At 39.0% G+C, this 25068-nt stretch overlaps 1 protein-coding gene across 14 annotated transcripts in view; it reads left to right on the forward strand.

The window, feature by feature from the left end:
* Positions 1-25068, forward strand: part of TENM3 (teneurin transmembrane protein 3) — a 410560-nt gene that overhangs the window by 213056 nt on the left and 172436 nt on the right. Inside the window, exon 1 of one of the 14 annotated variants that reach the window (XM_085058734.1) lies at positions 3874-3920. The exons of the other annotated variants lie outside the window; for them this stretch is intronic. Within the exon in view, the coding sequence (XP_084914860.1) occupies positions 3878-3920 (43 nt within the window). The 5' untranslated portion in view covers positions 3874-3877. Of the gene's footprint in view, positions 1-3873; positions 3921-25068 lie in introns of those variants that run through there. 14 annotated transcript variants of the gene reach the window in all.

Consider the following 25068-nt stretch of genomic DNA (forward strand, 5'->3'; position numbering starts at 1 on the left):
CATAGAGCAGGCTCACTGCCAAGATGCTCATAATTAAACTGTTGCTATGGACAGGATTACATCAATGTTTCTATCTATCATTTGCTGCAGTTTTCTGGCTATTTGTACTTGGATTTATTTTTTTTTTTAGGTTTTCATTTTTATCTTCATTTTACTTAGTTGCAGCACATAAAAATAATTATTGGAAGACATAGGGAAAAAAAAAAAGGAGAAGCCAATTCCATAATACAGAGTTTGTGTTTGAAGCATTATCTTTGTGAAGTGTTCACATTATTTCAGCTATTAGAAAAGTCCAAATGCAGTAGTTTCCTTTCAGTTGTCATCATACTGTTGTGACCTAAGAGTCTCATGCAAAACTGCCATGATGTCAAAACAATCTGTACAGCCAGAGTGTTAGAAGTTTACCTTAAAATGTTGCAAATGCAGTAAAACAGCAGCTGTTATAGAAAAACAGCAGCAAAGCAGTTAAAACTTGCATTTTTCTTCTGTCCCCCATCCATTCTGATTCATGTGCAGTAAGTTGTGAGATGGACTAATGACAGTATAACATGAAGTAGACTGCTGGATTGGAACAGAGCTTGCTTGCTTGTGCTTCACCTGCTGCTGTACCATTGCTGCTGTTATCCCCTATGACAATGATCCTTGGCAATTAGTTCCCTTTGGTAGCACTCAAAGTGTTTGGTGTTAGAGCTAACTAGTGTGCAGTGCATTAAATGTAGAGAGGTGCAGGATTACAGCCAAAATAAGGTAGTCTGAGTGGTAACAAATGGTATCAAGTGCAGCTGAGATCACTGTAACGAGATAAACAGTGTGGTGTCACAAAATTGTCTCCCAGTTGACAAAACAATCCATATTTTATAGATTGCCTTAAAAATTGAAGGATGGAGTCAATTATAGCCAATTATGATGCTACATTTACTGGAGTAGTTTTTATATCCTTTGGGGAGAAATAAGGAAATGTTCAAGTCAGTTAGAAAAAGCTTTTGCATTTGCTTCCCTGTTTTATCTGAATGCAGTTTTTTCCCGTTTCTTCAGGTGAAAACTGGTGTATGAAAGCTGAAACTAAATAATCTTTAGGAAAAATGTTTGGGTTTTTTGTGGTTTTTTTGTTATTTGCATTTCTTCATGTTGCACAACAATTTATAATAGAATATTTTGACAAATAGAACAAGAAAAGCAAACATCATCTCCCCTCAGTTATGCTTGGGTTTACTCTAAAGGAATTGTAAAGGCCGCCTGGTCCTGGCAAAACCTGTTAAGACAGTGCATGGTGACATGTTGAATTTGACTTGTTTCTTTCCCAAAAAGGAGCTTTCATGTCACTGAACAGATACCAAGTAAATACTGCATATTTTCATCTTCAGTCTGTTAAAGTGAAAATAAAGGAGTGAGACCATGAAATGGTTTGCTGTGACCCACAGTTGCATTTTAGTGAATAGATGTAAAATGGGATACAAAAGAACTGCCTTGAAGAGAGACAGACAGACACGCACGTTCTTAAGAGATCTGGTCATCGCTTGAGTGGCTGAGAGGCAAGCATTTATTTAATGGCATTTACTCTGTCATTTAGATTATCTCCTGCCTCTGTGTGGATTCCCAAGAAGCGTATCGGGGAGCTGTGCATCCTGTCTGGCTCATGCTGTAGTACTGACTGTGAGGAGTAGCCTCGCTTCCCTAGCAAAGCATGCTCTTGCTAATTAGTGGAAGATTCAGATATATAGGTAAAGGTACATTGGCAGATGAAAGCTGACGATAAAGAAGTTGTTTGAGTAATGTTTCAAAGTGTTACCCTCCTTCTCTGTTCAGGATTTCATTCACTACCTAGCTTCAGAGGGTGACCTAGTACATGTTCCAATGACAAAAGCTACTTGTAACAATTCAGATCATGCTTTCTGCTTTATGAAATGGGATTGTAAAAATCCTCTCAAAAATGACATCTGAAATAGCATTAAAACACAATTTCCCTTTGATAAGGTTTTAAGGCACTCATATGAAAAGTGACACTGCTTTGAGTAGCTCTATGTCAGCATTATGCAATGTGTTGCACATAAGTGACATTAATCCATTAAGGGTGTGAGGGTCACTTATTTTTCTCATGAAATCATTAAATACCTTTATTGATTTCTGTTCAATCAGTTGCATTCTGCTCGAATACAGCGATCTCTAGACATGCTAATAGAGCTGTTTCTAATAATGTTTATGAGCCACAATTTTAACGACAGATATTGCACTCAAAATAAATTATCATGCCTAAGTAAAACACAAAGGAGCTTAGGGAAGCAATAATAGTGTGCTGTTTGCAAATTACCTGAGCCTACTTTATTGCAAAAAAGATGATTTTGTGACACAGATATTCTAAAATCATTAATTAACCATCATCAGTACATTCTTTGCTTTTTCTAATTGTTAAATTAGAAAATTAATTTATATATGTTTGGACTGCTTCTATTGCATGTTGATAAAGCATCTTTTGAAAATCAAATGCAAACCTGGAAACCCTGTCATAGTAAATATAAAATTTGTAGTACTGGCTTTTATGCTGAAGGCTGTTTAAAACTTGGATCATAAGAAATGCTGTACCCTGGAATGGTATGTATTGCTAGATTATTTTGTCATGTGAAGCAATGGAAGTGTATGAAAAGCTATTAGATCAAATACAAGTAAGAGTACCTTTTTTAGGCTTTTTTTATGATGGAAGAGATCTCTTAGGAGGAAGTACATAAGACTCAAATATAACAGGTGCATTTTAGAACTGTATTAATGGATGTGTACTATACAAAGGAAATAATGAAAAAAAGTAATTTTTTGTCCTCCCTACTTGTATGCCATCCTAATGGCTTTATTTTGACCGTTAGCCTGAGCTTGTTTCCTTTCCTTTCCTTACAGATAACTTCAGTTGTATTTTTTATGTGATGGAAGACTTGTGATAGCCCTGTTAATTTTTGCAGTTATCTGACATTGTAGTTGTTGCTTTGTACCACACCTCTTCTAGCTTTTTTTCCTTTGGGTGCAAACAGTTTCTCAGAGTAAATTGCCAGCTTTACCCTGAGCATAGCAAAAGCAGACTGGTACATTTATCTCTGCAGCTAAAACGTGAACTTTTTACTTCCAAGCAGTGAATTGCATCCTGCTGAGGAATTACTGTTTGGTTTTTGAGTTTCTTCACTAGAGCCTTAAGGGACTCTGACAGGTCTTGTCGAATAGCGTTGGTCATCCTTGTCTCAGACACCAAATGGTGCCAAGTACTGGCAAGTTTATTGCATTGTGTCTGGAGAAGCTGTTGTTCACTCAGCATTTTCTTCATAGGATGCCTGCCTGATTTCATTGAAGGAAACCTGAGCAAGGCTGTGTTATTAATGAATTATGACAAGCCTTTTGCCTGTCAGGCAGAGAGGTTCCTGCTATCTCCTTTTAAGACAAAAACATAATGGAAGATGCTCAGCTGGGCAAGCTCTCTGATGATACTCCTTAAGTGCTCATCTCTGGCTGATGCAAATACGCAGAGAGCCGTGAAGCTGCAAGTGGCAGCGTTTAATACCATCTCCCTCATAATGCCTGAATAATTTTCCGGAGAGTGATCGCCGCAGCTGCTGCGAACGTGGTTATTTGTTTATTTTTCACCTTGTCCTGGCGGATTGCTGACCGAGCTAATCTGCTGCACGCGCGGGGCTGGCGGCGGGGGCGACACGGCGACATCTCCTCGCTCGCAGCGGCAGCGCTCGGCTAGCGTGGCGCGGCCGGCAGCCGAGCCCCAGCCAGGCTCCATCCCCGCGCAGCTCCATGGCTCGGCTCCCCGCTCCGCTCCGAGCTCCGAGCTGAGCGATGCTGCCGGAGCTTGGCAAGGAGGCAGTGAGGGAGCCGGCTGATGTTTTTCTTAATGGATGTTTGTGAGCAGGAAGGAGATGGCGTGGGCTGTCGGGGTGAGTTATGGAGCGCGTTTTGCGATCTCCCTCCGGTCGGGCGGCTCATTATGTTAAACAGTGCAGCTTTTAAAGCGCCGTAGCTCTCCTTTATGTGCCTTGGCCTTCATTTGCTGAAATGCTTCGAGTTCACAGCGCTCAAGTAATTTTGGAAACGGAATGTAATTACAAAGGTTTCTTATGCTTACCAACAGCTTTTTTGAACCAGTGTAATTATCATTACTTGTGGATACTGTAAATTGAATATCCCCTCCCTAATTACATTAAACTCAAGGGTTGGCTGCTTAAGCAGCCAAATAAGAAAAGTTCGCCAGTTACTATAAATAGCAAAATTGTTCTTTTAGTTCGGCTGACCTTTAAAGCAAAGTGTTTTTCACGATGTTGTCAGGTGTACATTATAAAGATAGCTTGTAATTAGATCTGTAATGAAGAATTCTGTTAGAATGGCTTTCTGAAAACTTCATTTATTGCCTGTTTCCTAACTGCATGACAGAATTAAAGTTTCATGGTGCTTCAGGACTTTTAAAGGGCTGGCTGCTGTTTTGCACCTCACCTGTTCTGCCGGTGATCCGTAGCTGCCCAGTGCTACTGCCAATGCTCAAAGGCAGCAGCTATAGCTGCAGCAACTTAGCCCTGCCCTTTGAAAACAACATGGGGTCAACAGAATGATTTATCTAGAGATCCAAGTGTTTCTGTGATTAATTAATGTTTCTTCTCTCACTTCAGGAGACAGATAATGACTTAATTTGTAGTGGGTAGCAGACTAGAGACAGAAGTGGTGGTTGCCTGATTTTGGTTTTCTTCGGATAACAAAAGTAACTGTAGTCTTGCTGGAATGTCGTCTCATCTGATAGATGGACACAGAGCTTGAGTTAATGAGTTGATGTGCTTGCAGTGGGTTCAGTCAGCATCCTATCACAGCTTCACTAGTTCTGTGCCTTGCCTTAAGAATATTGAAAGCATTTCCATCAGAAGTTTAATTGACTCCCACTTGCAGTGACTGAAATTTTTAGTGCATTGCTACCACCTAATATTTACTTTGCTTTCTTCATTCTGCTTTAATTAAAATCATACTGTTTAATCCTGTCAAAGCTTTTTTTTTTAGTTGAGATAACTTATTTTTCCAGAGCACAACCTGCTGAGTGTCCTTCATGATGTGTCTTAAAAACGTGCTTGGACAGCACAAATTGAAAAGTGTCTTAGAAAAAGAAACTTCAATTACTTCAATGGTAGAAAATTACAGCTGTAGAAAAAGAATTTTAAAAAATCTTTATTTCATAGTATAACACTATAAGATTTGAATGGAAATAATTACTAAGTGATTTTTAATTAAATATAGGTCTAGAAAAAAGGCAAAAAATAATTTACAACTTGGTCTGTTTTAAATGTGTTATTAGTCCATCCACAGCAACTCTTAGCTAACAGTGTAAACTAATGAAATGCCCTGCATAGTTTTATTTTTTGCTGTGAGTACTCATGTTCATATTTGACACATTTTTTGAGTTTAAAATTAGGGAAATACTAATTATCACAATTCAGTTTTTTCTTCCAATGTATTCTCTCTCTTTCTGTATTTATTACACAACAGGCAAAGCTACTGTAAAGATTGGTTATAGATTATGGTGGTAGTATATTTCTCTTATACACAGGGGGGAGAATATGTGAATAGACAGTATTTTTATGCAAGTAAGCAGAGGGTACACTATATGTAGCAACTATTGATACACAGAATTTTTGTCTGATATGTAACAATCCAGACAAAAACCAGAACAGTCTAATGGCAGATTAAATTAGACAAAGATACAAGTAATATCAATCCATTAACACACAGACAAATCCTTTCTCATAAAAGAAAGAAATAGATGTTGTAGTAGAGATGTGAAGAGATTAGCTAGAAATCTGAAGGCCTAGACTTAATTTAGTTGTTCCCTGTTGCAGAACCTCTGTAGGTAAAAGTGTTTTTCTCTTGTCAAGCCCCAAAAGACTGGTTCCAGCAGCATCTTGAGCAGGCTATCTGATAGGGAAGAAAACAAGGAAAAGAGAGCAGTGAAAAAACTTTAAAGATTTTTAGTTTAATTTGTTTTTTTACTTACCCTTTTGTGGGTACTTGTACTTCCCCTTAAGGATTAAAACCTTGTCACTTCAAGATGGCGTGGCAAAATGATTTTTAGCTGGCTGTATACTGCTGGAGTGAAGGCAAATTTTCAAACTTGTCCTTTCCCAGGATTTTCAAGTACTGGTGAAGTTTGTGCATTTAACAGTAGTTAAGCTTTTGATGTATAATAATGTCTTATAATAGAGCTCATTGGTTGTATGTGTATGTGTTTAATTTGTCAGCCTCTTTTTTTGAATGGTTTATTGGCAACTATGTAGAAGATGCTGTTTCCTTGAATCTTGAATACGGTCTCTGAAACTCTTGTAAAACTGAGATGCAGGCTGTTAAAACTGCAGTCTTTGTCCCCCTGGTTGCAGCTCACTCTTCTGGTTTTAGCTGCTTTCTGTTTTGCTCCAACCTTTGTAAAAGTAAACACAGAATACTCAGTGATGAAGCATACATATCACTGGAAGAAGAGACAGTGTATGAACTGAGTGACATTACAAAGTGGCATAATTGTGTTCTCTGCTTTGCTTCCTGTTCAGTTCCTAACAATACGTAATATTTGGGCTGCTTTCTTTTGGCAGCTGAGCACTGAGCTGACATTTTGATGGCACTATTTATTGTAACCTCAAGGTCTCACTCCTGAGTGATAATGTTCAGCTCAGAGCCCATCACTGTACATGTGAAGTTAAGGTTATATTTTCCCATGTGCATCACTCTACACTTATCCACACTGAATTTAATTTACCATTTCATTGTCTAGTCACTCAATTTCATAAGGTCCTGTGATTCTTCACCACTTGCCCTCATCCTCACTGCCATGAAGAAATTTGTATGATCTGCAAACTTGGTTGCCTCAGTGCTCAGCTACCTTTCCAGGTCAATTACAGGTATGGAAAGAGGAGCACGTCCCAGTGCAGATCCCTGTGGTATTCCACTGGTAGGCTTCCTCCACCATGCAGGCTTGACCATTTGCCACTAACTCCTGCTTATGTCTCTTAACCAGTTATGTTGCTGTGCGGAGACCTCTGTTTTGCCATGGGTGCTTGGTTTCTTTAAAAGCCCTTGGTGAAGTACTTGTTAAAAGCTTTTTTGAAATTGATTGACTGGATCACTGGTTTCACATGTTTGTTTGAGCTATTCAAAGAATTGGGTTAATTTTCTAAGGCTTCACTTAATGAAAAGTGAAATTTGATTCTTCTTAGACCCCACTTAGGGCCCACTTAGTCTTTTTGTTATTATAGTTTCTATTAACTTCACTAGCACATAGATGTCAGGCTTGCAGGTTGCCATTCCCCTGGAGCTTCTCTGGAACCTGTATTAGAATTTGGCAGCACATTAGCCACATTGGAGACCTCGAGTAGCAAGGCACTGTGGAGAGGGGATGATACATTATCATTAATAATTTATCTGTTCTACCTTTTCGGTTTTCACTCTCAGGTGAACGCTGTCTAGTGCCAGCCATTTGTTACTCCATTCAAAAAAAGATTTGGGTTTTTTTTCATATACTGTGTTAACATCCACCATAACAGAGTTCCTTGTTCACACTAACATAATAATAATAATAATTTTATTCATAAATTAAAATCAGATCAGTTGTTAAAAGCTGGATTTAAACACTGCAAGTCTTGTTTCTTCTATTATTTGCAAGTAACATACTATTCTGTTTTGCTTTGTTTGATTTTATATATTTTCATTTCCCTTACTGGTATTTGAGAGAATAATGCAAACAGTTGAAGAAAGGGCAAGATTTCATATACAGAGAATGAGACTTTTTAAATCCTGAAAATATATAGAGTTGTTATTTCTGTTCTATAAATCTGAGATGTTATTTGAACCCACAGCCCTGTAGAAAGGAAGCAGTATTTTTAATTTGGCAATTTCTTTTTATTAAAAACACATATGGCCTCTACCAATAATTGTCAATCTGAAATTACATTAGACAAATTTTAGCTTCTGGATAATAAATGTGTGACAGCACCATGTGTGGTTTCTGAGTGGAGCTTTCGTCATATTTCATTTTTGGGGAATATCTATTTGACATTCCTCATTACAAAGCTCCCATTCAAAGCTGAGCAAAGTTAAGAATTGTATTTTAAAAATTACTGAAGTATACTTTGGAGGTCTCAATCTACCAATTCTTTGGACAAAGCTGTGTCAGTGTTTGTATTATATATTCAGATTTTAGGGATTTGGAAATGGTTTTTAGTCACACTAGGCTTAAATTTTGAATCCATCAAGTTTTTGGGGTCTTTTAATTCCCTTAAGTGGAGTTCTTAGCCAACAAGGCTGAAGAATATTGCGGATGAAATCCTTGAGAGCAGGTCCTTTTGCTTCTTGAAAGCAAAGAGCAGTAAAGGTTCTCAGGTATCTGCAGAAGCATAGCCATGATTTTACTGCAAAGCTCTGCTGAGGAAAGCTTTGTGCCACTCAGTCTGTGAAAGCAGAGCAAGAGATTGTTCTTGTGTTTTTATCATATGGAAATGGGCTTTGTGGTCCTTTATAGAGTCCCATGTGATGTAAAAACTGGCAGCTCTGATCTTCCAGCTTCACTCTACTCTGTGTTTCACATCCTGTTAGTCCTCAGTGGGAGAAATGACTGATTCTCTTTTTCTTCTGCCATGGGCGTTCAGGGGCACGAGGTATGATTCATCACAGACAATTCAGCACCACTCACACTGATAGTCCCATTATGCTTGTATTGGAGGAATGAGAGAAGAATACCATTTGAACTGGGATTACTGGATTTTTCCAGTTATGCTTAAGGACTTTGCCAATTATAGGAAGAAACAGTTTTTGTGTTGGCATGCTTTCAGTTTGTCAAGGTGAAAGTAAGTGAGGTGAAGAGAGAGAAAAACAGGGCAAAAATCACTCAGTAATGAGGTGAAATGAATTACAAATAATACATGGAACTAACATGAAGTGCATTTATTTAAACAGTTTGGCAGGCAAAGATAAAATAAAAATTTACTTGTAGAACTGAGAACTGTTTATATGGGACTTATATAGAACTGCTTGATAGTGATTGTGTTTCTGTTCTTTCACTTTTGTAAATTACTGTGAACAGACTGGAAAACCAAAGTACCTCCACAGTTCTTCACCAGCGCAAGGAAATACAGTGTAAAACAATTGCCAAATTCTAGTCCAACCCTACTTTTTTAATGATAGGTACATGCACTTTAAAGAATTGCAGGCTTCAGGAAGACTTCCCCACATCTCTCCCACTGTATTCATAATGTCTAGAGAAATCCTCTGGTTTTTGCCTTCTGAAGGATCTCTCTGGCAAAGTATCTTGGCAAAGGGCAAAGAAACAGGGCAAGGAACAAGTTGGGCATCAGCACTTCAAATTGCTTGGACATTGGCAAGATCCTGCTGTCAGATTTTGTATTGAGGAAAAAAATCCCTCACACATCTGAATGACAAAAAACTTTGCAGCCTTTCGTGTTAGGTTGTGCTTTCAGGCAGGATCACCCGCTAGGGTTATAGAGACATATTACACCCATGTTAAATCTAGTTCATTACCAGGGCCTTTAACATGGGTCTCCTGAGGACTAGCATGTATATAAAAATAATGTGAAGAAGTATAGGAGAGGAACTGTTTAACGAGGATTTTTAAAGTTTGTTTCAAACAAAATAGACATGGAAGACAACACAAACTACTTTTCAAAAAGAAAAGAACAGAAAAGTGGGAGTTGAAGAAAGGATGATAAGTGTTATGTAGAAGATGGATGTCTTTGGGAGATTTCTGAGGATATGCCAGAGACAGGCATGAGCTGTAGCTTTGTGCAGACCAGCAACTCATGACAGCTGATGGAGTACTGGTATTGCCTTCTTTGTACATAGCATATCCAGTGTGAGACTCTGTATAACCATATGTACCTTTTCACACCTGACTGGAGTTTCTCTAAGGCAACAATATTGATCTTTAGATCTGGTATCAGGCATGATATTTTCTGGACACAAATCATCCATTTGTACTTTCTTTCCAAGTAGGTAATACCAATGACTATAGCAATAGTAATGAAGCACTGTGGGTGGAAGTGCTGTTGAAGTTTCTGTAAGGAATAAGAGACCTCAAGATAAATAACAAAACTTGGTCTATTTTCAGACCTCCTACAGAGAGAGCAGCTACAGAATGCACAGATAAACTGGAAGTGACCATAAAATCATTTCAGTAAGTGACTTAAAATCCAGTTATTTTATGTAGGGAATTTGCGCCGAGTGTTGTTTCAGGGAGTTTAGGGAGGCACAGCTCATAGCCTATATGATAGGAAGATTTGCAGCCCAGTGGTTAATTCAGTCAGTTGTCTGCTGCCCTTCAAGGCCTGGCTGAAGTCTTTTGATGATTTGCCTCCTTTTCTCAAGCTCCCACTTCTTCAACGCACAGCAGCACGCCAGCCTAGCTTGCAGCCAGCACGCTTTCTGCTCCAGAAAGGCTTTTGGTGAGGAGGGTAACCAAGGCCAAGTTGTGTGAATTGTTCCTCAGTCACAGTCTGCTCCCAGCTGTCCTCTTTTCTGGCAGCAAGGGAGTGGGCAGGGACTGTGTTGGGCACAAACCAGAGGTAATGCACATGCAGAATAGTCATTGTGTGCGGGTTTAGTAAATCCAGCTTTTCTGGATCCCACCCTATTTGGCTGGATCTTTACAGCCTGCAGACAGTGCTGTTCCTGCTGTGGTGTGGAGCTGAACCCCACTGTGGTAGCTGACATTTTTATGGGTTTGTTGCCAAATGTACCATCATTTCACTGGTGACACTGAGAATAATTTCTCAACTTCACTGGTGTAGGCACTGTCTTCTTAAAATGTACACTGGAGGAAAAACCAGCAGATTCCTCCTTTTTGCCTGTTTATTTTAGGTCTTAATAGACTTAAGTATTTCAGGACTCTGTAGTAAAATAAATGCCTGAGGGAGCCTGAAATGTTCACACATAACTAGGGCTGGCAGGAGAACAAGAATTCAGTGTCATGAAAAATTTAGCAGGCTTGGCATTCGTCTTGATGAGGAACTAAACACAGTTCTTCAGAGATTTTAATAAAAAAAAGAGGGAGAACAAGTTGCTCTGCTATTAGCTGCAGGCTCATTAGCTGGGGCACTCACCTGGAAGGTAGGAGACCCAGACTTAATCCTCTGGCCTGAATCAAGCAAAACATTCAAGTGTCTTTTCTCTGGTTAGCTACTGTCTCCACTGGTTTGTCTCTCTTACATGGCCCAAAAGTTGGCGATGCCATCTGAGATACCTCTTCAGTAGCAGGTGGGAATAAAGGTCATTCTGGATGTCTTATGTTAAAGAGTCCACAGTTTGTATGGGTGAGTGGTTGGGGGACAGTCTGTAAGAACTGCCCAACTGTCTCTACTTAGTCCGTTGTTTTTTAAACATGTCTCGAGTTTGCTTTCATGAAAAGTAAGCAATGGCATTACCAGTATCACCTGTGTCTTTATGTTATTCCATGTATGTGTCCCAAAGTGCTGTAAATATTTAAGTTTATTTTAGTATGCTAGTGGTTTACATTAAATGGCATAATTCATTAACTAGTGCTACATTCAACACACCAACATGGTCTTGTCTTGATAATTTTATTGGAATTTTAGTGGAATAAATTAATGAATTTGTAACAGAAAAGGTGTCTGAAACTTTTTAATTGTGATGTGAGGGAAAAGAAATAGTGTCCAATAACTGAATAAAAGACTAAGGAAAGATAAGAGATAAGAGGGAAGAAGGCAGAGGTAGAGGTTTTCTTGGTTGTAAGGGGGAAGGCCAAGACACTGGGAAGCCTTGTCTCCAGGAGGTCATCGATGTAGGTGGCACTGCCTTGACTTCACATATGTTGTGCAATTCTCAGAGGTTCATTGCCTGCCAGCTTCACAGCGTTCAGTTCATAACCTTTGCAGGGGATAGGAGGCATGCGAGATAAAAATGCCGTATTTTGCAAAGCAAAAAGGAGAGAGAACATGCATTTTTGCCCTCAAACTGGGATCCTGGTTGGAGATGCCTGAAGTAAGAAGATACTTTGGTGCACTCTGTCCAGTAACTTTACATTCAGCTCGCATGACAGCCCCTCCTTCCTTCAAAGGCTATTTTTGTTTTGTTTTGTTTTAATGGCTAACATCAATGAAGGCTATTTTGACTGGGGGGTGGGAGGGGAAGAGCTGAATGCATTTTAATCCAGCAGATTCCATGAAAAGAGACTGTAACCATAAAAATGTCAAATAAAGCAGTTTTGTTGTATATTATTGTTGATAATGAATTGTTTTCTGCTTTTTCTGCTAATCAGGCATTTTCATAAATGTATTTTCCTTCCAAATGGATATGTTGTTATTCCCATGGAGCAGCTGCAGTAACATATTGTATTGCATGTTAGGATTTTTTCTTTCAAATGGAATGATGTGTGAGTCATTTATGCCTAAAACATAGTAAAACTTATTATGCCATCGTTCATACCACATCTTCTGAAATAAATAGATCTGAAAAGTCCCTTGCAGTGAAAGTTGGATTCCCGAGAGTTTGTATGGGTTGATGAATGTTATGGGCTGATGCATCTTTTTTATTCAGAAGAAATTTGTGTGCAGTTCTTAATATCACTGCCTGTTCACCTCAGCACACGTAATCTTAGCATCAGTGTGGCAGAGGGGTTTGTATTAAACTGCATTGATTAACAGCCTCCTCTGTTCACAGGCTCTGACTTTGAAGTATCCTGTGATTTGTTTTCTGTTTGTGCATGTAAAGATTCTGACCAAGAATTGACTTTGCAGTCTGTAACTGCTTCAGAAACACATAATGAATGGTAACTGCGTCAGAATACATGAGTATTTGGACCACTACCATACCTCAAAGATAAATAACAAATACAAACAAAACACAAAAAAAAAAGGCTTCTCAGATAACTGAGCAAGAGAGCTAAGATTATTCCTTTGTCTTTATCTCTTCATGTAGAAACCATGACATTTTGAGTGCAGAATGCTAAGTTCTATGTAGTAACAGCCACTGCATCAGAAAACTGCATGTGTGTTAGGCATTAACATGCCAAAGGACAAAATTAATGAAACGTGGGTAAACCTGATTTCAGTTCTGTGTTTCTTTTTTTCTCCATGCTTATAAATTGCATTTTATAAGGTCTGATCCTTTCAGAATGAGTATGTTTATCTTTTAAGTGTTCCTGCATAATGTCTTCCTTACATTGTGCTGCATTATCAAGCATCATATAAAATTAGTTATTTTGTGTTGATATGAATGTGGACCAAATCACACCATTAGGTGGCTTTTTCAAGAGCTGCTCTCATAATTGGTTGCATTACATCTTTTTATAAAAGAGGCATTGTGTGAATACAAATGTAGTCTTGGTTAAGAACCTGTTAAGAAGTGTAGTTTTGCAGAGGGTAAAAAACCTCTGTCAAGTCAAGTAAGAAATTTGTGCATGTCTTTTCTTATCAGTGGAAAGAACATCTACTTTGGTGGATGTTTTGGCAGTAGAGATTCGTGAAGGTTGACGGGAGGGAGTGAATAGTCCTTGGAAAGCACGTGCCATAAAGTATATGGGGAATTCTAGTTTTACAGGACAGGGCTTCCACACCAATTTCTTTAAATGCTTTCTGTGTTCTTAACTGGTTTTTATCTGACAGCTTTTACTGGTACTGAGGCGGGCATTTTGAAAGTAGAATACTTCAACATTAATAATTTTTCAGGAACTCGGAGACTTTTACAGCTTCTACTGGCAATCTTACAGTTTAGCTGAAGAGAAGTTGTTTCAGAGTTTGCAAAACACTCAGACAGAAATTTCGTTTCATCTCTTTTCAAAGAGATGGATAACCTCTGCCTGACGGCAGATACGGATGGCCCAGCTGGCATGTCCCTTGTCCTTGGACCAAGGCCCAAAGATTCTGGAAGCAGCTTGGTAAAGAGGGTTTGTTACCCTTGGCTCCAGTCAGGTGTAAATAAGTATTTTCTCTAGTTTGGAATTTTCCTAATATGTATTTTGGCCCAATCTTTTGGGTCTTTTCTATTTTCAGTGAGATAAAACCTCTTCACAGTAACTAGTGTGGTTTACTTTGCTTTGGTTTTTACTATTCTGAAGTGGTCAAGTTGGCAAAGAAATAAAGATTATGTTATTACTTCTGGATTTTATAGCTAATATTTCATAAAACTTTATTAAAACCCCCTTTTGTTCATTAGCTCATAACTTTATGAAAAGTACTCTTGGACTGAAATTTTTCATGTTTAGTCTGAGGCCAAAGGGATTTTTTTACCTCCATTCAGCATTTTCTGACCTACCTAAGTAATGTGAGGGGTTTGTATATTTTTTTAAGAACTGTTAAGTCTTTATTCTTTTGAACTTGAATGGATAACTCACCATATTTGAAACCCATAGTTTTAAATTGTACATGCAGCTGGAGCACATATCCAGTCCTGCCAAGTGTAAATACAGATAAAATGTAAAAAAAATTAAAGCTATCAAATAAAGGTTTTATATAACTAGTAAAAATATATTCTACTTTAGATAGCAATAATTTCTTATGGTGGAAGAGTGACTAAAAATATGCAGCTTTGTAGTGCTTCACAAAATTTTCTTATCAGGAAAAACATTATTTTTTTCATATATTCAGGCAAAAATAAGAGACTCTGTTGATGTGGGTTTTTTGTTTAATGCTGAATTTCCAGAGACACTTAAATAAAGAATCCAGCTTTCTCTTGGTTCTCAGTACCCTACAGTTTTTATTGTTTTCATTTTCTAAATAATTCCTCAAAGAGATTAGGCTTTGTCAAAAATCTGGCCCCAAAATGCCACCTCTGGCCCATTTCAACACCACTGTCTTAGCTAGCAGCTTTGGTTGTGAGCTAACTTCAGTGATCATGCAGTGGGTTTTCATTTAAGCTTTCCAGCTTCTTGCCTGTGGTGGTCTATTTGTTTCTAAAGTAGAAACATTTTCTCCACATGGGCAAAACTGATAAGTTCTCTTCCAGCAGAGAAATAAATTACATACTAGATGTAATGAGACATCAATGTCCAGTAAATGTCCTGTTGCTTGTGGGAGTGGTACTGTGTGAGACAACAGTCAAAAATTTTCTGTAATTCTCTAATTCCTGCCCTTACCCAAAATTCCTTTGTTAAGGAGTTACATTTAATGCAGCGCAAAAAAGCCCTAACAAGAACCAAAACTTGAAAGTGTTGCAGGAAGGGAAGGGCTTTTGAAAACGAAGCAAGGAGGAACTAACAAAAATGCCTATTTCAGTGGTGTTACCTTCAGGCCCTTCAAGACTCCACCGCTGGTTAGGTAAGTTTGATGTTTCCTTGGCAGGACTGCTTTGTCCTTTCTCATTGCTAAATGCGTGCTTCTGTAGGCATGGCGTGATTCTCAAGCTTTATGGGCAGTTTTATTGGTTTGCCTCAGTTTATTGGGCAAAGGCAGGGTGCAGCAGCGTGGTGTTCTAGTGCATATGGGAGGCTCTGGCAGCAGTGCTGCTCATTCTGATGGCTGCCCAGCATCGTGCTCATCCCTGCAGAGCTGTGCTGGGAGGCACATGGAACTCACGGGGAGCATGTGCCATGCAATGGTGGCTTGCAAGCAGAAGCTGGTGTAGATAACAACAGTCATTGTATCCTTCCTTCTCCTCCTCCTCTTGTTTTGCAATGCCACAGCCCTGCTCTTTTGAGATAGCTGTGATCAAAAAAATGCAGCGCTCAGGGATATAAATAAAAACACACTAAAAAAACCTAATTGGTTAAGGCATGGTGCTATAGCGCCAAGGTCACGAGTTTGATCCCCACATGGGCCATTTACTTGAGACAGACTTGGTGATACTTATGAGTTCCTTCCAACTCAGAATATTCTGTGATTCTTGCAGATATTAAAAATAAGATTATTTTTGTAGGTAAGGTTTACAGAACACTTTCAGCAGTTTGTTGTACTTTGTTCACATCTATCAAAATCTCTTTAAATTGCTATGTTTCCTTCTGAGAAAACAAGCCATATTCTGTGTTCTGCAAGCATAAGCAATTTAATGTCATTAAGAGTTTCTCTGGATGCTTTTTTTTAAAGATGTTGTTCCCTTTATGGCAGACTGCAAGGCAGTGGCCACACTGGTAGCAAAAGTAGGCAACGCTGGTATCCCTGTCATTGCTTAGACTGCTTTTCTCATATAGGACCCAGTAGAATTAAGAAAACCAAATTTAGTTAATTGGTATTTGATTTCATTCCTCTTTAGACTGCTTATTACAGGGGTGGGAGGAATGAGGGTGGGAAATTACCTGATTCTAAAAACTGAATGATTTGTGAATCATTCTCAGAAGGTTTATTTCCTCTTTAAGAAGCCTTTCTCCCACTCCCTTCCAAAAAAACCTCAAGTTATCTTGTGCTCTTCAAGATGCATTTCCTGTCTTATTCCAAAAAGACATTTTCTGCCCACCCTAATTTAGCTCAAGCAACCGTGAAAATACAAAGTGCATTGACTACCACTGAGTCATGTTGGAAGAATGATAAACCAGATGTGACATGGCTCAATCTATTTCACCTCTAATAATAAAAAGTCATGGATAGGAAGAACAAAGAAGCATTTCTGCAAAGGTTACTTTTATAGGTGATTAGTCTTTATGAATTGCCATCTGAAAGAGTATCAGCATCCAGAAAAATTACAGTCTTTTACAAAGGTCAGGATTGAGAGTGGAAACTTGGTAAACACTTCAGCATCTTTGCTAAGTGAATATAGGACACACAGACTGAGAGCGACTATCCTTCCTGCATTGATTATAGTATATGCCAGCTGCCCCACTTTTGATGCTTGGTTCCATTTCTGGAAATGCAGGGGGAAAAAAATAAACCCTAGTGGGTTTTAGCTTGTGTCTGTGGTACGTTTATAGTTTGGGTTTTTTGAACAAGAAAATCCTGGCAGGTTTTTGAGAAGGGTTGGTTTCCTTCTTACAGCACTTTGTGATGCTTAGCTTGTTTTGCGTGTGAATTGATGAATAGGGAGTAGAGAGAATGACTGGCTGCACATTCCCGCTGCTCAGATCTCTCCTGCCCTTTCCCTGCCCACATGTAGTGGTCAGTGAAGCAGCAGATGTGCACAGCCATGTAGGGTTATGACCGAGGCAGAAGTCATTGGCCATGTGCAGGTGCCTTTTGTATTGCATAGGTGTACAGCTCTGCATGTGCTTGCATGGAGAGCGACCGTGCACCTCTGCAACTTGGCCATGTTTGAGCAGGCACCAACTGCTGTGGTTGGAAAGGGCCAGGTCTGGGGCCAACTTTAACAGGATCCAGATGGGGACCCCAGGAGTTCCCTGTGTGCGCAGTCCAAGTGCTATGCACCCTTGGAGACCTTCTGGCTGTGATGCTCCAGCTACTCTGTGCTGCCTGCCAGGGCTTGCAAGTGGTACTTGGCTGGGGCAGAACTGCGAGCGTGCAACTTGTGCAGCTGGGTCGGTGGTTGAGCTGGTGTCTTCTTGTCCTGGCTCTGCTGTGTGAGACTCCCATCGCAAGGCAGAGGAGTCTGAATCCCAGCAGATGCTCCAAATGGAGAGGTGACATTTTCATGTGAGAACTTCTACGTCTCAAGTGGAGATAGGAGTTAATCGGAATATTTTGCAATCTGGCGTTGATTTCAGCTTGCTTCTGTCCAAAACTGTGCCCCCACCCCCCGCCAAAAAAAAAGAGGAATGTTCTTCTAAAAATACAGAGACCTATCACTTTAAATGATTTTCTGAGTAGAATGAAGATTTTCACTCTTCTGGAAATAATCCGCTGTTCCCTTTCCAGTATTTTGCATGCCCACTTTTAATTAATAAGGGAGGAAATAAAGTGGACCTTTGCTCTGCACCTGGCTCTGAATTTGTAAGGTGATTCCTTTTGAAAATAATAACAGTAAATAAAAAAAATAGTAAGAGCTACGCAATTTAGTTAGGTTATTTTGTCAGTTAAGGATCGGATTCTGCAATTTCTATATGGACAAAACTCCCATTTAAAGCAAAGATGAGCACTGCCTGAACTCAAGATTCAGAAGGAGCTGTTGTGGTCATGCAATCTGAGCCCTCTAAGAACAGGGCACTCCTTTTCATTTAACAATCTGCTGAGCAGCAGCTGTTAACTTTTTGGAACAACCAAAGTGCTTCAAAACAAAACGTTTGCTTCAGAAATGAGTGTCAGTTCTAATACATAACCATTTTTCTTAAGCAATCTTCCCCTTTTTCAGAAGATAATTAACAGTTTTGTATTACAGACTCTGGTTATTATACTGTACTTCCAAGAGAGAAAAAAGAAAGACAAATTACAATATTTCAGGCCAGTGTTTCTCTTGCTTTCTAATACATTACTTTTGTTTTTCAAATCAATGTCCTTTGATTAGAGTCTTGTAAAGTTTTACCTTTCACACTCTGAAGAAGTAGTTGTAACTTTGTGAGTTAAAATACATGTCACCATAATGCATCTCTTTTGTTTAGAAGTACTAGCTTTTCAAGGAAATCTAGGAAAAGTAGATGTCATTTTTGTTTAAAGTTTGCATCTGACATGAAGGCACAGTTCATCATCACACAGGAGGGTTTGAAACCTCAAAAGTATACTTCCCGATTAATGGATAAAAGGGTCATTATCCGTTATGCTTACAAATAAAGCAAAACACAATTAAATGGAAAATCCACAGTAGATCACAAGTATCCTTTCTATGCATTTGAAAGCATTTCTTTTTAAAAGAATCCTTGGCATGTAGTTTCTTCTCACTGCAGTGTTTTTCACTATAAATGGATTTATACAGTCTTATTTATATATGTGTATATATTTGTCAGACTGTCTATGCATGTATTTCCTCGGGGAGTTCCTCACAGTAGCTACAGCAGTCGACTCTGGTATAAGTAGATAAAAAGAACTGTGTTGGTTATAAATAATTGTTCTTTGTGTGCTATGCAACAGCATTTTTTGTAGTTCCATTTGCATGTAGAGTATTAATTAAGAGATAACTGTCACTGCAGGTTGGCTGCAGAAGGCTGCAGGATCCAGCAGAGAGATAAATGCCAATGCCAAGTCATACAGGTTGGAGAGCATACAGAAAGTCCATAATGAAAAATGAGTTTAAAATTAAAACTCTCTTATTACAAACTTACTGTGTTATATGCAGAGACAAAGAGGTCCAAAATGTGGTCATTAAAGGTTGTACATACCAAGTGTGGGGGTTTGGGTATTTTTTTAGGGGCTTTTTTGGGCCAATCTATATGTGATACACTGGAAATTGAAATTTTGGTATGTCATCAGTAAACTTGTTAGGAGGGTGTAGGTGCCCTTTTTAACAAGAGTGTGTACAGCTTTCAGCACGCTGGGAAGTCCTAGAACAGATTGCAAAGAGTCATCTCAGCTTGATTCAGAAGGCTTGTAAGTGTCCTTCATGTTTGAAAGTATTTTGGTTTCTAATTAATTTAGCCAGAAGACATGTTATTTCTGACCTTCAAAAACCACTGCCTGTCTCATCCCAGTTTTAAAAGACCTTAAACTGTTTTATTAAACCCCTAGCAACCTGCCTTGTCCTGTTGTGAGCAGCAAAGTACAAAATGGAGATACACAGCTATTCTTAGTGATCCATTATATGTATAACATGTTTTTCCACAGTATGGGGTATGTTTTTGGGTTTATATGGCATAATAGTGCCATTTAATATAACATGAAATCTTCATTTCCATGAACTCACCAGCAAAAATCCCATTAATTTCAGTAAAGAGATATCTACTTTGGAATTTGTAATTTAATGCTATTTTCTTACTGACATCGAAGTCAGTAAGAATCTCTTTACCATTTCAGAATAAGACTCTCCTTCTGTGTGTTTGAGATGCAGATAGAGGAATTTTTTTCTTCAGTCTCAGTGACAAGGGCTGCCAACACTATGAAAGGAAAAATGCACTGTTCTGCCACGGCTAAACAGCCTAAACAGGGCTGTCTACTTCTGCACTGCTTTAAGCAGCCATCAGAAGTTGTATGTGAGTTAGGTATAAGATTTATGCAACCTGATTGAGATGAAAATAATGGTCCTTCAGATTTTTATGGTGAAATTACTTTTTCAAAGTACGTAACTTGCAATGCATCTTATGAAAGATAATGCCAGGTTTTTAGGGACAATCTACATATATGAACAAGAGTTCTGCATTAAAGAAATTCGTGAAGCAACAGAAACTACACATTTTTAAGATCATGTTTCAGCTCAGGAAAGTTTTTGTTGCTTCATGAATTATAGTCATAAAAATCTGATTGATAATCAGAATAGAAAATAAACAAGGTTTTTACTTTCCTCTTAGTGTCATTGCCAGCAAAATCTCTCTGTTTTAAGAGTTTGAATCTGGTGGGAGGATTTCATAAGTGCATGTGTTTTAGGGCTCCTCAGAGACTGTGGGTCATCTATTTCAGCCCACCCACCCTGCAACACCAGGACATCATTACTACCGCTTCTCTCCCATCCTGCTTTTTTCCTCAATGCCGTGTTCGAAAAGTGTCTAATACTATTTTCTCTAAAATACATCTAGTAGAGATGCAGTTCATCCAGGCACCTATTGGTGTTGTTGAAGCAAAGTGCTTCTCTAGCATGTGATGACTTATATAGGATGAAAGCTGAACAGTTGTTGGATTCATTCTTCATAATACCGTGTAAATAAGCTTAAATGCTGCAAATAGCTTTTTTATTATTGTTATTTTCAAGGGAAGGCAACTTGTGCATAACAATGAACTGTGGGTCGTGGCCAGGTGCAAGTGCCTGAGGCTGTGAGATTGAAGGCACAGCTCTGTCCTGCTCTGCCCCCCAGTCCTCCCCACACTCTGCAGCAGCCCCACTGCACTTCCCTGCTTTCATAACCCATGGTGTTAGACAGCACCAAGTGATGGAGGCTCAGCCTTAGACTTAGTTAAGCCTAAATATACTTAATACAGAAGATCCTATGCATTACTTCCAGTCCATTGTTGCAGTCTTCCTCATTGTTTATTTGCTATCTTTTTATGGCTTGCATTTACCATACTTGTCCGTTTGAGCTTTTCCATATGTGACATCAGCTCTGCTTCCAACTTTTAATTTGTGCCACCTCTTAGGTAAGTGCTGATCATGGCAGAGAATACTGGATTTTTTTCTTTTTTTAACATGATTACCTTGTACATATGTATTTAACATATCCATTATTAGCTCAGGTGTATTTCTTTTTTAATGTTCTTCTTACAACCAATTTCCTTTGCATTTTACTTTCTTTGGGGACTCATATTCTTAGCAAATGTGTTCACCTTTTCACAAATTGCTATATTGAATCTGTTCTTGCTGGAGTTTACCTATGTTTGCTGCAAATGTATTCTGCATTTTTGTGTAAGATAACTTTTTTGAAAGTACATAAACATCATTGAAAGTCATATCTTTTCAATTGTGAAAATGCCAACAAATTAAAGTATATTTTCCTCATAACTGACCTAAAACATGAGATTTAAACACTCTTAAGTCCAGTATGTTTCCCTGTGAGAAATAGCCTACTGTTGAATCTAATTCACATATTAAAACCAAGAACTTTTGCTTTTTTAAAATACGGGCTAGAAATGAAGAATAATTCTTAGAATGAAGTATTCTTAGCGTTGTGTGCCTCTAAGCTGTACAGAAAAAGTGTTATAATCAGTCTAATTGGCTTTTTTCATAGTTAATGATTTTTATGATTTATAAATGAGTTCGTTAAGACTTGGCTATTGCCAAATATTGTTAAATGCCTTTCATTCCATGTAAAAAAAGAATTGGAAAGGAATATGCACATCATTTACGATTCCTCTAGAAAGTGTGTTAAGTTTTTTTTTCTTAATGTGTAGCTTATTCTATAAATGGCAGTATAGATAGCTATCTCTCTTTTCAGTTGGAATCAAGGAGGAGCTCACTGCAGAAATCTGCCGGTGCTGGATGAAGTTGTACAGAAATACGTGTCCCAGCTGGTTGGCCTAGGGTTCTTGTGAAAAATTGGCTCATATTATAGCTGGCTCCCTTTTCTCTGCAGACCATGTAACTTAGTGACAAGAAAGCAACAAAAGCAGGGCTAAGGAAAGTAGCCATCCTTTCCTGGATGAGGGGGGAAAATACAGTGACAAAGGATGAGGAAGCATCTGAGGTAACTTAATGCCATCTTTACCTCAGTCTTTGATAGTAAGATCAGTTGTCCTCAAGGTACCCAGCCCCCTGATCTGGAAGACAGGGATAGGGAGCAGAATAAAGCCCCTGTAATCTGAGAAGAAATAGTCAGTGACCTGCTGTGCAACTTAGACACCCACAAGTTAATGGGGATCAAACCAAGGGTACTGAGGGAGCTGGCAGAGGAGCTCACCAAGCCACTTTCCATCATTTACCAGCAGACCTGGTCAACTGGGGAGGTCCCAGGTGACTGGCAGTTAGCAAATGTGACACCCATCTACAGGGAGGGTTGGAAGAGGGATCCAGGGAACTACAGACCTGCCAGCCTGACCTCAGTGCCGGGGAAGGTCATGGAGCAGATCATCTTGAGTGCTGTCATGCAATATGTACAGGACAAACAGGGGATCAGGCCCAGCCAACATGGGCTTACAAAAGGCAGGTCCTGTTTGACCAACCTGGTCTCCTTCTATGACAAAGTGACTCACTTACCGGATGAGGGAAAGGCTGTGGATGTTGCCTGCCAAGATAGTAAAGTTCTTGATACTTTCTCCCACAACATTCTCCTGGAGAAACTGGCTCCCCATCTGTGTACTCTTTGCTGAGTTAAAAACTGTCTGGATGGCCAGGACCAGATGGTGGTGGTGAATGGAATTGCATCCAGCTGGTGGCTGGTCAGTTGTGGAATTCCCCAGGGCTCAGTCCTCAGGCTACTCCTGTTTCAATTTTTTATCCATGATCTGGAGGAGATTGAGTGAGCCCTCACTCAGGTCACAGACAATATCAAGTTGGAGAGGATTGTTGGTCTGCTGGAGGGTAGAAGGTTCCACAGAGGGATCTCAGCAGGCTGGATCAATGGGCTGAGGCCAGTTGTGTGAGGTTCAGCAAAGCTGAGTGCTGGGTACTGCACTTGGGTCACAACTCAGGCTGGGAGAAGAGTGGCTGGAAAGTTACCTGGCAGAAAAGGACCTGGAGATGCTGATCGACAGCCAGCTGAACATGAGCTAGCAGCATGTCAGGAGGGTTTAGCATGAATATTGGGAAAAATTTTTCACTGAAAGGGTGATCAAAACTTGGAACAGGCTGCCCAGGGAAGTGATTGAGTCTCTATTCCTGGAGGTGTTTAACAAACATGTAGATGTGGCACTTAGGGGCATGGTTTAGTGGTGGGCTTGGCAATGCTGAGGTTGTACTCAAAGATCTTAAAGTTCTTTTCCAATCTAAATTATTTTATGAATGTAGAAACCATATGATTGAAAGGCACTTAAACCTGCCTGCCAGAATTAAGTTTATTTATAAAAAGTTGCATAATTTCCTGGTGGTGTTACAGCCCTAATCAACTAATTTTTGCAGTAGCAGAGAACCATCCCCACTGAGTGTAGTAGTGGGTGCTTTGCTAATATCCTTGCGCTTCCACCCCACACCTGACACCCTGTGTTTTCTGAACTGAGAAATTCAGTCAGCCAGAGCACCCAAGTTATGGATGTTCCGGATGGCTACTCATCAGTGCAGTGCAGTGTCAACTAGCCATGTAGCAATGAGACAATGAATACATTTGAATAAATGAGGGAATTTACAAAACCTTTAAGGAGCCTTGGATGTGACACATTTTCAGGCAACATGATATTCCATATGATTATGATTTGTGCAATCAAGGCTCTGTTATGCCTAAAAGTTAATGAGTGTAAATTGAGAAGGAGAAAGGAAGCATATTCAGAAGTGTTGTGTATAAAGTGCAGAGATACTACTAAGATGCTGATTTGCTTCAGACAATACATGTACATCCGGAACATATTACTGTAGCTGTCCTCTCTAGTGAGAGAGGTCCAAAGTAAGTACAGGAGATCTGTTCCAAGATTTTTTTAAGAATTACAAAAACCCCTACTTTTTTTTTTTTAACTATTCAAAAAATGAAATATAATTGCTACCTGAATCAGTTTGAGTATTTCATAAATAATGCACTAAATATTCCATCAAGAAATAAGCACAAATCCAGGTTACTGAAGCAAGCAATGTGAAAAATCAAGGTGTAGCAAGGAAATCTGTTGGCATTTTAGTCCAAACTAAAAAATGTGCCTGCTCCGTACTTCTAAGTTCACAAGTTGAGCCTGTAAAATGTCGTCCCCCATCCTTGTTATTTCCCTGACTACAAAACTTGGGTTTTACACAGGAGTTCCTTGACTTATAGTAAGTGCTCACTTTCCTTCCAGAACCAAACCTGCATTTTAAAATTATGAAAATAATTGTTGTGCTGTTCACTACAAGAAGGAATAAATGCCATGTGGAAGTATTAAGTAAATAATTTGGGGTGAGGCTGTCATAGGTTTCTTTCCAGGGAAGCCAATTGGTTAGGACTGAGCAATGTATTTTAAAGATATTTAAGATACTATATAATGGGGTAAACTGAATATGAAAGAAAAAAAAATAATTAGCATGATTCTAGCAGTATACAAGGGAGGTGGAGGGAGGGTAATTCAATCTATTGGTGCCAGTATGATTTATTGCATAAAACTTAACATTGAAAAGCGCAGCACCTCTCCAGCGTAACTATACAACTAAGTACCACAAAACCAGATCATTACATGATGACAAAAGCCCCTTTTCCTCTAATTTAAATTTAGATTCATAGTTATGAATGATAACCATGCAGGTTAATCTAATTTTGTTTTTAACATAAATTATGTAATAAAGCTACTTCATATTCTGGTACATTCCCCACCTACAGGCAACAACACTTTATTCAAAAGTAGTCCAGCAATCTTTTACTCTGAGTAAGATCTGTGCTCTCTAAAGACTATAAAGAACTCATATATTCACGGGGTGAATTAGGTAACTCTTTCTCTGCTGCATTCTGGCCTAATTACCGTTTCATTGAAGGACTAAATGCATTGTTTTGATATCCTGAGGCTTTATTTAAATCTGTCTTCCTCCATGATGGCTTTA

The sequence above is a fragment of the Lichenostomus cassidix genome, chromosome 4, assembly GCF_008360975.1.
Source record: "Lichenostomus cassidix isolate B80296 chromosome 4, HeHo_3.0, whole genome shotgun sequence".
NCBI classification, from domain to species: domain Eukaryota; kingdom Metazoa; phylum Chordata; class Aves; order Passeriformes; family Meliphagidae; genus Lichenostomus; species Lichenostomus cassidix.